Consider the following 19,494-nt stretch of genomic DNA (forward strand, 5'->3'; position numbering starts at 1 on the left):
AAGGCAGGTGCCCTCTACCTCTGAGTTCCACGCTTGAAATGGAATTTTCTGGTTTGGGCTTCATTTTAAAGGAACTTTTCTTAACAAGTGTTTAGAGACCCCAACTGTGTCTGCGCGGTGACACCCTTCAGAGGGCCGCAGTGCTGTGCAGACCACCTTCTGAGCCATGCTCACGCTTGAGCGCTTTCTAATAGGGACATTTCTATTGTCGTTCCAGTGTCCTGGAGGCAGCGGTTTCTCTTGGGGGTGAAGACTTGACCCCATTCTATGGTCTGCTGTCTGGTGGCCGGGAAGGAAAATTCTACAGGGTAATTGTCTCTAGAGTAAACACCTCCTGGTAACATCTAGTTAAGTTTGTAAAGCAAATGTGCCTGGGGTTAACCTTCTTGCTTTATTCCAAAGCTTTGTTCCCCCATTGAGCTTAAAATGTACTTTCTAGAAAATGTCCTTGAAGTGTTCATGGATGCTTCAGACTTAAGCCTAAACGTGTGTTGTGTTTCCGTTGTATTCCTATGTAGGAGCTAGAAGACTACTTCTACTATTCTCAGCTCCGCAGTCAAGGCATCGACACAATGGAGACCAGAAAGGTGTCAGAACACATTTGCCTGTCAGAGCTTCCTTTTGTCATGAGAGCAATTGGCTTTTACCCATCTGAAGAGAAGGTAGGGAGAACGAAAACAAGAGCAGCAATGGGATGTGCTATTTATAAAAAACGACCTCTGGGAACAATCATTATAGGTCAACGCAAAAATTGCACATTTTTCTTGCATAAATGGATCAGAAAGACGGTTCTGGGCATTTCAGATGCACTCCTGAGTAACTGCCTTACGGTAGAGATATGCTGTTTCTAAAAGGCACACTCCTCATGGAAGTTTGATGTTGGTTGGAGCATGGGTCTTGCAACCATGGTGTTGAATTGGACGGACTAGGGCTGCTGTCTCAGCCCTGACCCTTGCTGGGTGAGGACCAGCCTCATAGGATTTTTTTTCTTTTTTTTTTTTTTTGAGGTGGAGTCTTCCTCTGTCGCCCAGGTTGGACTGCAGTGGCACAATTTTGGCTCACTGCAACCTCCACCTCCTAGGTTCAAGCGATTCTCCTGGCTCAGCCTTCCAAGTAGCTGGAATTACAGGCACCCACCACCACGCCCGGCTAATTTTTGTATTTTTAGTAGAGACGAGGCTTCACCATGTTGGTCAGGCTGGTCTCAAACTCCTGACCTCAAGTGATGTGCCCGCCTCGGCCTCCCAAAGTGCTGTGATTACGGGCGTGAGCGACCACTCCCAGCCAGCCTCATAGGATTTGAGGAGGGGATTGATGCCTACGCAGCCCTGGGCACGGTGCTGGGTGCACAGGAAGAGCTCAGTGAAGGGAGGGAGTTATTATCATCATTGTTTTTCTCACTATCTAGCTGCGCTTAACCTAGCAGGTGTTAATGGGGCACCTTTGGAAGGGGGGTGCTCATCTGGGCTGTGGAGCACGGAGGGTGCAGCCATCCCTCATGACCGTGCCGCAAAAGCACCCCCAGATGCAAGAAGCCCCAGGCAGGGTCAAGAAGCATCTCAGAGAAATGGTCCTCATGTAAACTGCTGTTTAAAGTGCAGTTAAGCCGGGTGTGGCAGCTCATGCCTGTAATCCAAACACTTCGGGGTGCCAAGTCGGGGAGGATCACTTGAGCCCAGGAGTTTGAGAGCAGCCAGGGTAACATAGGGAGATCCTATCTATCCCCATCCCCCCCAAAAAAATTGCCCGGTGTGGTGGCCCATGCTTGTGGTCGCAGCTACTCAGGAGGCCATGGCAGGAGGATCGCTTGAGCCCCAGAGGTGGAGGCTTCAGTGCCCGTGATTGTGCCACTGTACTCCAGCCTGGGAGACAGAGCGAGACCCTGTCTCAAAAAAATTAATAAATAAATAAAGTACAATTTATTGTATTTTTTCTGACTTTTATTAATATTTTCCTGTTTTTTTGTATACATATTTATATAACCATATATATAATCATGCATCACTTAATGTTGGGGAGATGTTCTGAGAACTGTGTCATTAAGCGACATCGTTATTGTGTGAATATCATAGAGTGTCCTTATGCAAACACAGATGGCAGAGCCTACTGCACGCCTGGGCCGTATGGTAGAGCCTGTTGCTCCTAGGCTACAAACCTGAACAGCACGCGACTATACTGAATACTGTAGGCAGCTGTAACACAGTGATATTTGTGTATCTAAGCATATCTAAATGAAGAAAAGGTACAGTAAAAATATAGTATTATGACCTTATGGAACCATCATCATATATGCGATCTGTCATTGAAATATTATTAAGTGCAGTGTGACTGTATAGATGTATATAGTTTTAAAAAACTAATTGGCCTTGGTGTAGTGGCTCATGCCTGTAATCCCAGCACTTTGGGAGGCTGAGGTAGGTGGATCACCTGAGGTCAAGAGTTTGAGACCAGCCTGGCTAACATGGTGAAGCCCTGTCTGTACTAAAAAATACAAAAATTAGCTGGGCATGGTGGCGCACGCCTGTAGTCTCAGCTACTTGGGAGGCTGAGGCAAGAGAATCGCTTGAACCCAGGAGGCAGAGGTTGCAGTGAGCTGAGATCACACCACAGCACTCCAGCCTGGGCGACAGAGCAAAACTCTTTCTCAAAAAATAAAAAACTGGCCAGGTGCGGTGGCTCAGGCCTGTAATCCCAGCACTTTGGGAGGCCAAGGCAGGCGGATCACGAGGTCAGGAGATCAAGACCATCCTGGCTAACACGGTGAAACCCCATCTCTACTAAAAATACAAAAAAAAATTAGCCAGGCGTGGTGGCGGGAGCCTGTAGTCCCAGCTACTCAGGAGGCTGAGGCAGGAGAATGGCGTGAACGTGGGAGGCGGAGCTTGCAGTGAGCCGAGATTGCACCACTGCACTCCAGCCTGGGTGACAGAGCGAGACTCCATCTCAGAAAAAAATAAATAAATAAATAAATAAAAATAAATAAAAAACAGACAAAAAAACTAATTGATACCACATTGAATATGTGTTTGTATCCTATATTTTCTCTTAATAGTGTCTCATAAGTATTGTCCATTATATTAAAAATTCTCCAAAAATATGCTTTTTAAAGGATATATTTTAATTTTTTAACTTTTTTTAATTTAGAAAATAGAATTATAAAGAAGAAAATAGAAATTACTCAGAGATCATCACTGTTATTATTTTGGTAGATATCCTATCATTTTATATATGGACATAGATATATCTATATTTTTAAACAAGGAGTTGAGACTATAAGGTATACATATGTATATACCTATATATATATCAACATTATACAGAGGATGTGTGTGCATATACATATGTATCAACATTCTTAGTAACTTGTTTTGTGAGCAAGGTGGTAAAAATTCCTTGGCAACATGCTTTTAGAGGCTGGAAACTTAATTGGACCATTCCCCAGTTGATAGGCGTGTAAGTTGTCTAAAGTAGCTGGTGTCAGAGACACAGCTGTGTTGAGCATCTCTGTGCATGGCTTTTGCACACTTCTCTGTTTTCCTGGGTCATAGTGCAAGAAGTAGAATTACTGGGTCAGAGAATATGAAATTGCAGACCCTATTGCTAACCTACTTTCCATAAATGTAGCATTTTACGTGCCCATCTTCAGGAATCCACAAGTCCTGAAACCCAGCTAAGACTCGATGTTCATGTTGACTGAGAACACTTGAGCAATATAAGCTGTAGTCCCAGTCCCTTCTCTCGGCTTCAGTGGCCTACCCAGAATCACCTGTTTTGTGTGCTCCAGGTGCACAAAACTCATTTCTGGAGAAATTAGTTATCAGAGCCCCTTAATCCCTGCTGAGTCTTGAACGAGGACCTTAAAATCACCAGGTACTGTTGTAAGCTCCTCTAAAGGTCTTTGGCTGATGTGCATTTTGTAATAGCACATTGCTAGAAACATAAGCAACTCTGAGAAAGTTCGTACAGCCCACGTAAAAGTGTTCCTGAGGGTGGCATTTTCCAAAGAGTGTTCCCTAGAACATGGCTTCCCAAACTGGGAAGCTGCATCGGAGCATTTACTGACTATTCAGCTCCTGGGCCCTGCCCAGGTCCAGCCAATCGGAATCTCCAAGCGCAGGCTTAGGATTCTCTTCATCTCCTGGGGGTGCTCACTGTGGAGCTGCCCACATTTGAAGAGAGGAAGGGGCTCAACACACTGAGTGGGATCATTAGTCAGCTTTCTTCTTCTTCTTCTTCTTTTTTTTTTTTTTGAGACAGCATCTTGCTCTGTCACCCAGGCTGGAGTGCAGTTGTGTGATCTCAGTTTACTGCAACCTCCACCTCCCAGGTTCAAGTGATCTCCTGACTCAGCCTCCCGAGTAGCTGGGATTACAGGCATGCACCACCCATGCCTGGCTAATTTTTGTATTTTTTAGTAGAGACAGGATTTCACCATGTTGGCCAGGCTGGTCTCGAACTCCTGACCTCAAATGATCCACCTGCCTCAGCCTCTCAAAGTGCCAGGATTATAGGTGTGAGCCACCGTGCCCGACCTCAGCCTTGTTCTTTGGTTACAAGTTACAGAAACCTAAGTCCACCCATTTTCTGGTTCACAGAATTCCAGGTCCAGAGGGAGTGGGGATGTGCAGCGTAACTTAAGCCAGGCCTTCATCCATGTCGCTGGGAAGGGTCTCTCTCTTTAGGCCTTGCTTTCTGCTGTGCTGTCTCCCTCCGTGTCCGACCCCCAGCCCACATCCAGTGGGGTTCAACGCTACAGGCAGGAGCCTGTCTCCTTCCCAGAGCTGCAGACATTGTCACTGTCATCACTGCCATCGGGCATGTGCCACTCAGGTTGGCCAGGTGTGGGCACTCTCCTTCCTGGAGTGTGGGCTGGGCTCAGTCCCCTTTAACCATGAGGACTATGACCAGGTGACAGCTAAGACGTGGGCAGGTGTCTCAGCCTCTTCATGCTTCAGCTTCCTCATCTACAAAATGAGTGCAGCAGTTGCACCCAGGACCACTCTGAGCAGGTGGCGTGGCTTCCACGGAATTCTGAGCAGGGCAAAAAGTGGGCCCCTCTTCATTCTCACTTCCTTCTTTTTTTTTTTGGAGACAGAGTCTCACTGTGTCACCTGGTCCTCCAGCCTCAGCCCTCCAAGTAGCTGGGACTACAGGAGCGTGCCACCATGCTCTGCTAATTTTTCAATTTTGGTAGAGATGGGGTTTCTCCTTGTTGGCCAGACAGGTCTTGAACTCCTGAAGCTCAAGCCATCCACCCTCCTTAGCCTCCCACAGTGCTGGGATTCTAGGCGTGAGCCACCGCTCCCAGACCTCGTTTCCTTCTCATTTTACATCAGAAATGTTGCCTCAGATGTCTCACTGTTCCCACGGCCACTGCACTTCATCTGCGTGGTTCTATCTGTGTGGTTCTGCTTCTTCTGTTTTTAGTCCAACATTTAACCAAATACCCACCTCCTCTGGGTGACTGGTTGGCCTAACACTTGGTACTTCAAGATGGAGAAAGGGAAGAAGCACATCTTGGTGCAAACTAGCTGGCCTGGGTACAGTTCCCAACCTCCTTGGTGAGCCATCCCAGCGGTGGTCTGAATGCCGGAGTCCTCTCTGTAGATGAGGCTGGAGCAGGCTGCGCTCTCACAGGAGTGTCGTGAGGACTAAAGAGCGAGGGTCTGTGCGGTGCCCAGAGCACAGAAGTGCTTATTCAGTGGGGGGCTCTTCCCTCAGTATTTCCTGTTGAGTCAGCACGTTCCTCTTAAGAGGCAATGGGATCGCCCCTCATTTGCTTATTTTTAATTTTATTTTTAATTTTATTTTGTAAAATTCCAAGCAAACACAAAAACAGAGAAAATAAAATGAACTCTTGGCCAGTCATGGTGGCTCATACCTGTAATCCTAGCACTTTGGGAGGCTGAGGCAGGAGGATCGCTTTAGTAAGCCTAGGAGTTCAAGGCCAACCTAGGCAATATAGGGAGACCCTGTCTCTACAAAAAATAAAAAATAAAAAAAAAATTAGGCCGGGCGCTGTGGCTCACGCCTGTAATCCCAGCACTTTGGGAGGCCGAGACGGGCGGATCACGAGGTCAGGAGATCGAGACCATCCTGGCTAACACGGTGAAACCCCGTCTCCACTAAAAATACAAAAAAATTAGCCGGCGCGGCGGCAGGCGCCTGTAGTCCCAGCTACTCGGGAGGCTGAGGCAGGAGAATGGCGTGAACCCGGGAGGCGGAGCTTGCAGTGAGCCGAGATCGCGCCACTGCACTCCAGCCTGGGGGAAAGAGCGAGACTCCGCCTCAAAAAAAAAAAAAAAAAAAAATTAGCCACATGTAGTGGCATGTGCCTATGGTCCCAGCTTCTCGGGAGGCTGAGGTGGGAGGATTGCTTGGGCCTGTGAGGTCAAGGATGCAGTGAGCCGTGATCATGCCACTGCACATACACACCCCACACTCCTGCATACCCATCAGTCAACTTCAGCTTCAGCAATTCTCAGCTCCTGTTTGGTCCAGACCCACTGACCTGCTCCCACCCCATGGGTTATTCTGAAGCAAATTCCAGGCACCCTCGCCTCACAAGGAGGCCTTTCAAACCCAGGTGTCCCTTCCTCAGCCAGGGAGAGGATCTCCTTCACAAGGCCTGCAGGTGTCTGAGGTTCACACTTCTATGAAAGTCACCAAAATGCCATCGTGGGCCATGCCTCTCACAGTTCCTGTGGGTGAGGAGTATTCCGGCAGCTCTCTGATGCCTGCAGGTCAATGATAACCATGGAGGCCACATTGTGGAACCTCCCGGATCAGGCAGCTCTGGGTTTCAATCCTGACTGTGACCACGTGCCAGTTACGACTTGGTCAAGTTTCGGAACCTCTCCATGCCTCAGTTTCCTCATCTACAAAATAAACATAATAGTAGTACCTACCTCCAGAATTATTGTGAAGATTAACTGAGTATCCGTTTCATACAGTACATGGCATACGTTAAATGTTTAAAAATGTCATCTGATATTTTTGTCTTTGTCATGATATCCCCATCTCTGGATCCATGATTCCAGAAGCCCTTTATGGGAATGTTTCTCTGACCTTGTGCTTCTTTGTGTACAATACCCTTTCCAAAATCTAAAAGTTTATATTTTCTTGATTTTTTGGTAAAGATACTTTACATAAATGTCCAAACATATCAAATTGATGGCAGTCTTCTCACTTGTTCAGGATTTTTTTTTTTTTAAGAGGCAGGGTCTCACTCTGTCGCCCAGGATGGAGTGCAGTGGTGTGATCACAGCTCACTGCAGCCTCGACTTCCTGGGCTCAAGTGATCCCTCTGCCCCAGCCTCTCTAGTAGCTGATATTATAGGCACACATCACCACATCACTGAAGATTCTTGATTTTTTTTTTTTTTTTTTTTTTTTTTTTTTGAGACAAGAGTTTCACTCTTGTTGCCCAGGCTGGAGTGCAATGGCGCCATCTCAGCTCACCGCACCTCCACCTCCCGGGTTCAAGCGATTCTCCTGCCTCAGCCTCCTGAGTAGCTAGGATGATAGGCATGCACCATCTTGCCTGGCTAATTTTGTATTTTTAGTAGAGACGGGGTTTCTCCATGTTGGTCAGGCTGGTCTCAAACTCCCGACTTCAGGTGATCCACCCACCTCGGCCTCCCAAAGTGCTAGGATTACAGATGTGAACCACTGCGCCCAGCCAGGATTCTTGATTTTAATCCCTGGGCTGTCCTGCTTTGTTGGTGAGGTGTTTAGCCCTGGCGACCAGTGCCCACCTTTCACACAAAGTACTTGAGAAAGGGGGTGGGCACAGAACAACCCGCTTGTCTCTGCTTCCTATAGAAATAAGGAAGTCCTGCATATGCCTGGAGTCCTAGCTGCTTGAGAGGCTGAGGCAGGAGGATCACTTGAGGCCAAGAGTTCCAGACCAGCCTAGGCAACATAGCGAGACCCCGATCTCTAAAAAATTTAAAAAATTGGGCTAGGCCCAGTGGCTCACAATCCCAGCATTTTGGGAGGCCAAGGCAGAAGGATTGCTTGAGCCTAGGAGTTCAAGACCAGTCTGGGCAACATAAGGAGACCCGTCTCTGCTAATAAACAATTAGCTGGGTGTGGTGGCGTGCACCTGTAGTCCCAGCTACTTGGAGGGCTGAGGTGGGAAGGATCGAAGGATCGCTTGTGCACAGGAGGTCAAGGCTGTAGTGAGCTGTGATTGTGCCATTGCACTCCATACTGGACAGCAGAGTGAGGCCCTGTCTCAAAAAAAAAAAATTAGTCGGGGATAGTGGTGTGCAACTGGAGTCCCAGCTACCCTAGAGGCTGAGGCAGGAGGACTGCTTGATCCCAGGTGGTGTAGGCTGCAGCATGCTATGATCATGCCCGTGAATAGCTACTGTCCTCCAGCCCGGGCACCATAGCTCTCCAAAAAAAAAAAGTAAGGAAGTGTCTAATTATTAAAGATGTACTCATTTATTCTATCATTGGCAAAAAATAATAAAGCTTAAACAACTTATCAAAATCTTGCTGATGAAGAAAAGGTATCTGGAAAAAAATGTTAGTTGGTAACAAATGTTACAAAGTAACAAACATCGACAATTACTTAAAAACATAAAGACAGAAATAAAAACAGAGGTCGTAAGGTTTGCGCTGGATGTTGTATATGTTCTCCTGCCTGACCCCACCACTTCCCAAAAGGAGAGTCTCGGTGCTGCACTCAGTGAGGGCCCCACTCACCCTTGGATTCCAGGGTTTTTAATCTACTTTAAAAAAAAAAAGTTTCCTCTTTGGAGATGTTTTCCGAAGGCTCCACCCACATCAGTGCAGACTTGATTAGCTTATATCTGAAGCTACACCGGGAGAAGATTCTGATCTTTTGTTTTCAAGTCAGATTTATAGTGATTAAAAAAAATCTTTTCAGGGCTTTGAAACTAACCCAGGCTTTACGGTGGTTAATGAAACATTTCCTATTGAGATGTAGCTGCTCCCCCTCCTTCAGGAAGTTGCATGGAATATACGCCTTACTACTGGAGTGTGTTCACACTTGGTTACAGAAAAGATGCAGATGCAGGGTTTAAACCAGCACCCCAAAGACTACATTATTGATACTTTTCTTACGTCATTACAACTGTCTTGAGGATTTGAAGCTAGTCGGTGTGGTACACTGAAGCCAAATTACACAAGAATATAACCCTCCCCAAAGAATTCCTAGCCATTCCCTTCTTCTGCAGAAAGCTGTGCTCAGGAGCAAAACACAGCCAAAGTGGTCACGGTGGACTGCTTCTAGAAATCTTTATTTATTTATTTATTTATTTATTTACTGAGACCCAGTCTGTCGCCTAGGCTGGAGGGCAGTGACTCAATCTCAGCTCACTGCACTTACTGCAACCTCCGCCTCCCAGGTTCAAGCGATTCTCCTGCCTCAGCCTCCTGAGTAGCTGAGACTACAGGTGCCCGCCACCACACCCAGCTAATTTTTTGTATTTTCAGTAGAAACAGGGGTTTCCTCATGTTAGCCAGGATGGTCTCAATCTCCTGACCTCCTGATCCGCCTGCCTCGGCCTCCCAAAGTGCTAGGATTACAAGGTGTGAGCCACCAAGCCCGGCCTAGAAATCATTTTTAAATGAAAGATCTGCAGCGTGTATGTTATCAAAGGAACCATAGCTTAGGTGTCATCATTTCTACAGATGATTTCACATACAAGGCAGTTCCCTCCTCTATCTTTATAAATGTGTCTTTTCCTCCAGGATGTTGGACTGTCACGTTGGGATGGGGCCCAGCATATCATTCGTTTCCTGCTTACTTGCAACTTCACTTCTCTTTAGCTTGCAGAGTGTTGTATAATCTTTACAGGTTTGGGCAGGGAATTAACATTGGTGCAACCACCTGGTTCTGTAAACTTAAGTCTAATCCTGTAGAGACGTATGTGCCCAGCAGGTGTCCACATGGTGGACGCTTGGCAAATGTTGATGGAATGAGTGAATGAATCAATGATGCTCATTGGTCATATTCGACAGCAGAGACAGTGAGGAAGACAGAATCCCTGACATTATTATTGATCTCAGCGTAATTCTTAGTAACCCTAATGTGTTTGATATATTCAGGAGCTTGGGCATAGCTTAGGAGCATTTAGAAAGGAATTAAACAGTCACTTAACTTTTTATTGTATTTGCTATTTATTTTTTGCTTAACTTTAAAAATGTATATATCTTTTGACTCAACAAATGTACTTTTAAGAGTGTATCCTGGCCGGGCGCGGAGGCTCACGCCTATAATCCCAGCACTTTGGGAGGCCGAGATGGGAGGATCGTCTGATGTCAGGAGTTCGAGACCAGCCTGGCCAACATGGCCAAACCCCGTCTCTACTAAAAATACAAAAATTAGCTGGGCATGGTGGTGCATGCCTGTAATTCCAGCAACTCCGGAAGCTGAGGCAGGAGAATTGCTTGAACCCAGGAGGCAGAGGTTACAGTGAGCTGAAATGGTGCCACCATACTCTCCAGCCTGGGCAACAGAGCAAGACTCCATCTCAAAAAAAAAAAAGGGGAGGGAGTGTATCCTACAGAAAAACTCACCCAAGTTTATAATGATGTACATATGGAAGGGATAATTTTAAATATATAATATATATAAATATTGAGATGGGATCTCACTACGTTGCCCAGGCTGGTCTCAAACTCCTGGGCTTAGACAAGCCTCTTGCTTTAGCCTTCCTAGTTTCTAGGACTACAGGCCCTCCAAACCCATACCTGACCTGAAGGGACAATTGTTGCCACATAGTCTATTGTGTTGAAAATCAAAACAACACTGATATCCATTGATAGGAGATGAGATTAATAAAATAAGGCACACCTACAAGTGAGATTGGCCTGGTGCTGTGGCTCTTCACCTGTATTCCCAGCACTTTAGGAGGCCAAAGTGGAAGGATCGCTTGTCCTTGGGAGTTCAAGACCAGCCTAAGCAATATAGTGAGACCCTGTCTCTACAAATTTTTTTTTTTTTTGAGACAGAGTCTTGCTGTTTTGCCCAGGCTGGTGGGCAATGGCGTGATCTCAGCTCACTGCAACCTCCACCTCCTGGATTCAAGCAATTCTCCTGTCCAGCCTCCCAAGTAGCTGGGATTATAGGCAGTGCCACCATGCCCGGCTAATTTTTTGTATTTTTAGTAGAGATGGGGTTTCGCCATGTTGGCCAGGCTGATCTCGAACTCCTGACCTCAGGTGATCCTCCCACCTTGGCCTCCCAAAGTGCTGGGATTACAGGCATGAGCCATCATGGCTGGCCATGAATTTTTTTTTTAATTGCTGGATGTAGTGGCGCTCGCCTGAAGTCCCAGTTACTCAGGAGGCTGAGGTGGGAGGATCACTTGAGCCCAGAGGTCAAGGCTGCAGTGAGCCATGATCGCTCCATTGCTCTCCAGTCTGGGCAACACAGTGAGACTCTGTCTCAAAGAAAAAAAAAAGCCCATCTAGGGGTTCTATAAATAAAAGACCGTTTCATTCAGTGGCATCTGCCCTCCTTAGGAGACAGTTGTGGCTATAAATTTGGGGAGACCTCAGACATACATTTCTGTACTATTTAAGTTCTCCTAACTATAAACATGTAGCTTGTGTTGCTTTTGTATTCAGCACAAAAACGAGAAAAATAAACAAGCAAATCCCCCCAAAGCCCTGTGCGCTAATCTTTGTGGCTAAAGCAGGGTCCCAGCTGGGATGGAGGCCTGTAGCCAAGTGGTTCAGCCTCACCCATAACGAGGGGAGAAATTTCAGCCAAGAGGCACGGGGTAATTTCTGCTTAAAGACCCCAAGGGAATTTGGAAATTTGTACTTTGAAGAGAAGCCCTCAGTATGTTGGGTCTTGCCCTGAAACGTAAATATCAGCAGGTATTTCCATCCTGAAGGTAACAGAAGTGGCCCAGTGTTCTAGGGGAGGCCTTCCTGGCCAACAGAGAATCCGTGGCCAGGCCCCTGCCTGGCGAGAGGTGGGCTTCCTGCAGAAGGATCAGAGCAAGACAAAACTATTTCTGCTTTTCACATGTAAAGCATTTAAATAAATGAATCCTGGATTACTATGCAGCCATTAAAAAGAATGCAGGCAATAGAGTCCGGGCCTGGTGGTTCATACCCATAATCCCAGCACTTTGGGAGGCCAAGTTGGGCAGATCACCTGAGGTCAGGAGTTCGAGACCAGCCTGGCCAACATGGTGAAGCCCTGTCTCTACTAAATATACAAAAATTAGCCAGGCGTGGTGGCGCACACCTGTAATCCCAGCTACTCGGGAGGCTGAGGCAGGAGAATTGCTTGAACCCGGGAGGCGGAGGTTGCAGTGAGCCAAGATGGCACCATTGCACCCCAGCCTGGGCAAGAAGAGCGAGACTCCGTCTCAAAAAAAAAAAAAGAATGCAGGTGATAGTAATGCATAATACCATTCTGGGAAAGTGAGGCCTAGAGAGAGAAGGAAGATTGCATAGTCACTTAGCTACCGAGGGCACAGCCAGGGTTTGAACCAAGCTGGCTGACCCCCAACTCCAGGTTCTGTTCCTACGTATGTATGAGTTGGTACAAAGAAGGAAGAAAACCCTAAAAATTCAGGCATCCAGCACTGGTTATTGCTGCGGGATGGGGCATTTCAGGGCATTTTATTATTATTTTTCTTTATATCTCCATTGTTAGAATTTTTCATAACAAGCATGTTTCAATCTTGACTGGTTTTATGATATAAAAGGGTAGATCACAATGATGGTGGAAGATATATTTTAAAAATACTAATGTTCTTAGAATTGAAATGTTCTTACTTGCCATTGCCATGGCTTCTCCATATTATTTATTTTCTTTTCTCAAAAAAAAAACTTTATTGAGATATACCACATACCACGTAATTCACCTGTTTAGAGGATGCCGTTCATTGGTTTTTAGAATGTCCACCAAGTGGTGCAGACATCACCATCACGTAATCCTAGAACATGTTTATCATCCCAAAAAGAAACCCCAGACCCATGAGCACTCACTTCCCATTTCTCCTTCAACCACCAATGTGCTTTCTGTCTCTATGGATTGGCCTATCTTGGCATTTCATATCAATGGAGTCATGAAATACGTGGTCTTTTGGGTCTAGCTTCTTTCACTCACTCAGCATCATGTTTTCCAGGTTCATCCAGGTTGTAGCATGTGTCAGTCCTTCATCCTTTTCTTTATGATTGAGTAACATTCTATTCATTCATGTAGATATGCCACATTTTATGTATCCATTCACGAACAGATGGATATTTACGTTTTCCCATTTTCTTGGCTATTATGGATAAGGCTGCTGTGAACATTCGTGTGCAAATTTTTTGTTGTTGTTGGATATTTTTTCTTTTTTCTTTTTCTTTTTCTTTTTTTTTTTTTTTGAGATGGAATCTCGCTCTGGCTGGAGTGCAATGGCGTGATCTCGGCTCACTGCAGCCTCTGCCTCCCGAGTTCAAGTGATTCTCCTGCCTCAGCCTCCCGAGTACCTGGGACTACAGGTGCCTGTCCCCATGCCCAGCTAATTTTTGTATTTTTAGTAGAGATGGGGTTTCACCATGTTGGCCAGGCTGGTCTTGAACTCCTGACCTCAAATGATCCACCCAACTTGGCCTCCCAAAGTGCTGGGATCCCAGGCGTGAGCCACAGTGCCTGGCCCACATCACTTCTTCACTTGAGCTAGGAACCACCTGGGGCTTTAGGGTGCATGAGGCAGGATCAGGATTTTGGAGAGCTGTGGACACAGAATTAGCAAATCCTTGATTGTGGGTTTGGTACAAGGTACAAGACTTGTCATTCAGCTAGGACTGTCTCTTTCAGACCTTTAAAAACATTCACTGGGAAGGGAAGAGTCCCTGGAGGTGTTTGAGACCTGGGCTCTGATGCGGGGCAGCGTGACAGTCGCTCTAAAGGGCCCTGTGAATGGGTGTTGTTCACATGGAGTAGAAGACAGTGGGCAAGAGCACCAGGCCAGGCCTTGGCTGCCGTCACCTGCGACTGCGTCCAGAGGGCAGAACTGTGCGTGCGTGCCCCACTCCTGGAAAAAGAGGCAGTCGCCATCCAGGTCTAGTTCCTGGAGGGAGGTACGGAGCAACTGGGGTCACAGTGTTGCATGAATCGCAGAGGAGGTGCTCACAGGGGTCTCCAGATGTGGCCATGCAGTGACGCTGCCCAGCCCTTACGCCCCCTCCTCAGCCCACACCCTGCCCCGGGTCAGCGAGGAGATGCAGGGGGTGACCAGGAGAGGGTGTGAGTGAAGATGATGAGTGGGAACAAGACACTGTGCCCCATTAGTTGAGGATGTTCTAGAGGGTATTGTGCTTTGGGGGGAGGGCTTGGGGAAGAGGGTGAGTGCTCCCAGCCCTACGGGTCCATGAAACCATTACAGAAGCAAATCTGCCCCCACCAGGAGCCTGCTTATAAAAACAAGGAATGGCCCCAGTTCAAATGTATCGTGTTCCTCTCCATTTAATAGGGAGGTTGTAAAACTTAATTATAGAACATAATTCTAAGGACATCATTGGCTTCCTGAGGCTGACAGCAGGGATCACAGACCCAAAGCCCTACGTCGTCAATGGCAGAAGCAGAAATAAGATGCTCTCGGGCGAGGGGACTCCAGCCCACCACCAAGAGGCCACCCTCAAGTCTCGGGGCCTGGAGCAGTTGGGGCAACAGAGGCCCAGATGCTGTATGTCTAAATGTTTAAAAGTTACCAATCAAGCAACAAGCTGCTAAATAAATATTCCCCCTTGACAGTTCAACCTTCTACATGAGCTGATTCAAAGTTCACACCCGCATGGGCAGCATGCAGGGCCAGGCTGGGCCTGCCCCATGTGTCCTCCCAGCTCTGGCTCCATCCCTGGCCACTGTGTGCATGGCATTCAGGAGGTGGACCCTTCTCTGTACCCTCCAAACAGCAGCCCCGGGGCACCCTGCAGGCCTATGGGTGAGCAACACCAGAGGCACAGGTTGGCCTCAGGAAGGTGAGATCCCCATGGGCCCCAAAAGTGGGCTTAGGTTATGTAGGGGAGAGAAGCCTTGGGTTCAGGTACCCAGAGTGTGGTCTAGAATTGGGTGCATGGGCTCGGGGTGGGCACCTCCTCTGCACCCTCCTCTTCACGCTTGTTTCCCAGCATCGAGTGTCTTCCTCTGACCTCCTACTGGCCAAACCCTTCGTGGCTCTGCAGTAGGCCCACCTCTTCCAGGAAGCCTTCCCAAAGCCCACCTGGCTGAGAGCTCCTCCAACCTTTGATGATGTTCTCCTGCATCTTGGCACTGAATCTTTTAGAGCCACGGTAGCCAACCTTTTAAAATCACTTGAGGGCACTTAACAAAATACATCAGTATTTTTACACCTGATTTTTACACCAGGGCCCCAGCCTCGTGCAACAGAACCTAGGGGTGGAGCCTGAGCATGGACAGTTTTTAAAGCCCCAGGCAGCCAGGGCTGAGGACCTCAGCGATGGAGCCTGTTAGTTCACTTTCCTTGTGTATATCGTCTCTTGAGCGTCTCTTCACATGGCCCAGACCTTAATAGATGCTGAATAAATATTTGCTGACCCCAGCGACTAAGATTGAAAACCAGAATGCAGAGCTGTTCTCGTAATAATTGAGAGACTTGCATTTCATTGGCTTTGCGCTAAAGCAAATGCTCAGTAACTACTAGTAAATCGAGTGAAATTAACTAGGGCACTAAATGATTATTCTAAGCTTCTTGTGAGTTTCAAGAGAATTCTTTTTGTGGCCTCACTTGTGTCCACATTATTTACTTCATCATTCATTCATTCATCCATTCATCCATCTATCTATCCATTCAGTAAACATTTCTCTGAGCCTCTATAATGTGCCCGGCTCTGAACTAAGCTGCCGGGGAAATAGAGATGAAAGCTCTGGCTACAGCTTAATGGGGAAAACAGATGTGAGCCCAAAGAATTAGAGCGCGCACCGCAGCTGCCACCCATTCTTACTCTCTCCTGAAAGTCACAAGCTTGGGGCTGATTCATTTTGGCACCAGTATCACCTCCGTGAACCCCTGCGGTCTAAGAGCAGCAGTACTCAAAGTGTGGCCCCCAGACCAACAGGATTGACTTCACGTGACCTAGGGACTTACAAGAAATGCAAATGGTCAGACCCTATCCCAGACTCAGAAACCCCGCAGGTGGGACCAGCAGTCTGTTTGAACAAGACCTCCTGGTCATTGTGATGCCTGACGATGTTTGCAAGCCTTTGCCTTCCAGCCATGTTTCTCAAGCTTGGCTACACATTCAAATCATTCGAATGAGAAGCTTCCAAAAATTTGGTCCCCAGACCAATTAAATCAGGATCTCAGCTGGTTGTGGTGGCTCATTGCTGTAATCCCAGCACTTTGGGAGGCCAAGGCAGGCAGATCACTTGAAGTCAAGAGTTCGAGACCAGCCTGGCCAACAGTAGCCAACCGTGTTGCTACTAAAAATACAAAAATTAGCCAGGTGTGGTGGCACGCGCCTGTAGTCCCAGCTACTTGGGAGGCTGAGGCAGGAGAATTGGTTGGACCCAGGAGGTGGAGGTTGCAGTGATCCGAGATCACGCCACTGCACTCCAGCCCGGGCGACAGAGTGAGACTACCGTCTAAAAAAAAATCAGGTTCTCAGGGAATAGGATCTGGGCCTCAGAACTGTTTAAGCTCTCCAGGTGAATGGAATAAAGCCCCGCCTTAGCAGGCGTGAGAATGCCAATCAAAGGCCAGGCTGACTGACGACCACCAGAGTGTCTGGGCTGCTCAGCTAGGACTCCTGCTTCTCTCAAGTCATCTTCACACGGGGGCGTTCAGAACGAGCTCCGCATTCTATTTCCGGCTCCGAGGTTCCTCTCCCAAGCATGAACTTTGTTCAGACATGTAGCAGAACCTGCCTTTTCAATGAACACTTGCGAAGTCGGCTCAGGAAGGAAATGTCAGTGATGCTGAAGCTGCCAACTCTGTGCTTGTTGAGTAGTGATTCTTGATCAGTCATACGGGAAGAGAGAGTAAGAGGTGAATCACATGCTGAGTGGTTTGTGCTGTGAATGTTTGCTGAGCTCTTTGGAACTCTCTGGGTATGAGTAACTCAGACCCTTATGAATTCCTTTTGTCATCTTAGTCTCCTGTTTCTGAACTGAGTTAAATCATATATTACATTGGTAATTTATATATATTTATATATATTATTTCTTTTTTTTTTCTTTTTGAAACAGGGTCTTACTCCTCACTCCTGTTGCCCAGGCTGGAGTGCAGTGGCACAATCACGGCTCACTGCAGCCTCCACCTCCGGGGCTCAGGTGATCCTCCCATCTCAGCCTCCCAAGTAGCTGGGACTACAGGCACATGCACCACCACGCCAAGCTAATTTGTTGTCTTTTTTGTAGAGACAGGGTTTCACAGCCCAGGCTGTCTCAAGCTCCTAAAGTGATCTGCCCACTCGAGCCTCCTAAAGTGCTGGGATTACAGGTGTGAGCCACCCCACCCAGCCAAATTATAATTTATCTTATGTCATGATTACATGTATTGTAATTAGCAAGTGCATAGAAAAATATAATAATCACAAGAATAATTACTGTCTGTTGAATGCTTGCTATGTGTTAGGCATTATGTTAAGCACTTTACATACATAGTCTCAATAGGCTTCATAAAAGCCCAATGCATACGTATTACTGTATTCCCTGCTTTTTCAAGATGAGGAAACTGAGGAGAAGGAATGTGATTAACTCACTCAAGGTCATATAGACAGAAAATGGCAGAGCCAGAGTTTGAACCTAGGTCTATCATCAAAGATTGCTCTTTTAGCCCCCGCCTCTACTGCCTCATGGTAAATAGTGGCATTCCTATATAGTAATACTGTCAAAATTATATAGTGCAATATGCAAATAATTGCTACTGGATAGTGTTTTTTCCTACATAAAATTATACATGATTTAACAAGCAATTGTGCATAGTATAAACTCAGTAAATGCTGTATATGAAACAGTGTTACCATTTGCAGCTACTTTTAGAGTATCAATTATATATCAATTATAGTTAATTTGTATCTGTAACCAATAATGTTATTTCAACATTCCTGGAATCTTGCCTTTTTTTTTTTGAGACAGGGTCTCACTCTGTGGCCCAGGCTGGAGTGCAGTGGCACAATCAGGGCTCACTGCAGCCTTGGCTTTCTGGGCTCAACCCATCCTCCTGCATGAGCCCCCCAGTAGCTAGGACTGCCACCACACCTGTTTTTAGATTTTAGTAGAGATGAGGTCTCAATATGTTGCCCAGGCTGGTCTCAAACTCCTGAGCTCAAGCCATCCTCCCACCCTGGCCTCCCAAAGTGCTGGGAATACAGGCATGAGCCACCACGCCTGACCTGGAATGTTGCATTGAGAATATGTGGCATCTCTGAAAATACTAGGTGATTACTTAGATACAGTGTTAAAGGAAAAAAGGATGTAAAGTTATACATATGATACCAGTTTTGTAAAAAATCTGCATGTGTATTTTATATGCATAGAAAAAATAGGAAGGGAGTGCCCCAAATCTTTCACAGAAATTGTGATTGGATCGTTGGATTACAAGAGATTTTTATTTTTTTCTTGATACTTGAGGCCAGACCAAGATGTGAGGGTGAAGAGTACTTGAGACAGGTTGGTAGCTTGGCAGTGCTGCAAACTGGTGTCCTCTGAATTTTTGTTCCACATTTTTTAAGTGGGACATGGAGAAATTGGTTACCGATTGATAAGTAATGTGTACAAATAGAGATTAACTTCCTGGTTCATTCCCACAGACCAAAGTAGAATGCCTGTTCTTTGGCAGGAGCAGGGAGGAGAGGAAGCAAATTCATTCCCACTTCTCTATTGCTCTTATTCTTTCTTTGTAAAATTCCAAACCCCATAGTTTATTGGGAAACATCTTAGGTTAAAATGTAAATGCTAAAATAAGTTACTAATTCCCAGCCCTTTCACTGGTATAATTGGGGTTTCTGCATTTCAGCTGACTGCTACATGCACGATACAAAAATACTGCACAGAGAGAGGCTGATGGCAGTGAGGAACAGTTTTGTTTGTTTCTTTAATTATTATATTTCTCTCTTCCTCATGTTTTGCCACTGACATAAGGCATCCTGTGAGGAGTCCTGTGTTAACTGGCCCCGCATTTCCACTTAAACCTAGGCATGTCAGCACCCTTTTCTCATTCGAGAAAAATTAGAAAATACACAAACTTTCCAAATGAGAAAGGGAAAATCTTTTTAAATTATTATTTTTTTAAGCTGCAAAGAATGAACATCTAAAAGATCTCATGGGCCTGGGTTCTCTAGGAGTTGGCAGTAGTAGCACAATCACCTGATCATCTGCTGGTGGCCAAAAGGAAAGCCCTTATCAAAAAGGTATTTAGGAGCCTGGAGTCACAGCTTTTATCTCTGATGAGAAGCTGTGCACACTCTAAGGTGAGGTGGCCTGGTGCAGCCCCACTGGAGGGTGTTTTTAAGTTCTTGCAGTGACAAGTTGTCACATCTTCTTTT

The 19,494-nt window shown here is 46.4% G+C and overlaps 1 protein-coding gene across 4 annotated transcripts in view; it reads left to right on the plus strand.

The window, feature by feature from the left end:
• CFAP251 (cilia and flagella associated protein 251) overlaps positions 1 to 19,494 on the plus strand; it is an 84,993-nt gene that overhangs the window by 57,593 nt on the left and 7,906 nt on the right. For all 4 annotated transcript variants that reach the window (XM_063614651.1, XM_055236958.2, XM_055236959.2 and 1 more), the window contains 2 exons: positions 218 to 308; positions 519 to 662. In XM_063614651.1, coding sequence (XP_063470721.1) covers positions 218 to 308; positions 519 to 662 — 235 coding nt within the window. The remainder of the gene's footprint in view (positions 1 to 217; positions 309 to 518; positions 663 to 19,494) is intronic.

Source organism: Symphalangus syndactylus, chromosome 13, assembly GCF_028878055.3.
Source record: "Symphalangus syndactylus isolate Jambi chromosome 13, NHGRI_mSymSyn1-v2.1_pri, whole genome shotgun sequence".
NCBI classification, from domain to species: Eukaryota; Metazoa; Chordata; class Mammalia; order Primates; family Hylobatidae; genus Symphalangus; species Symphalangus syndactylus.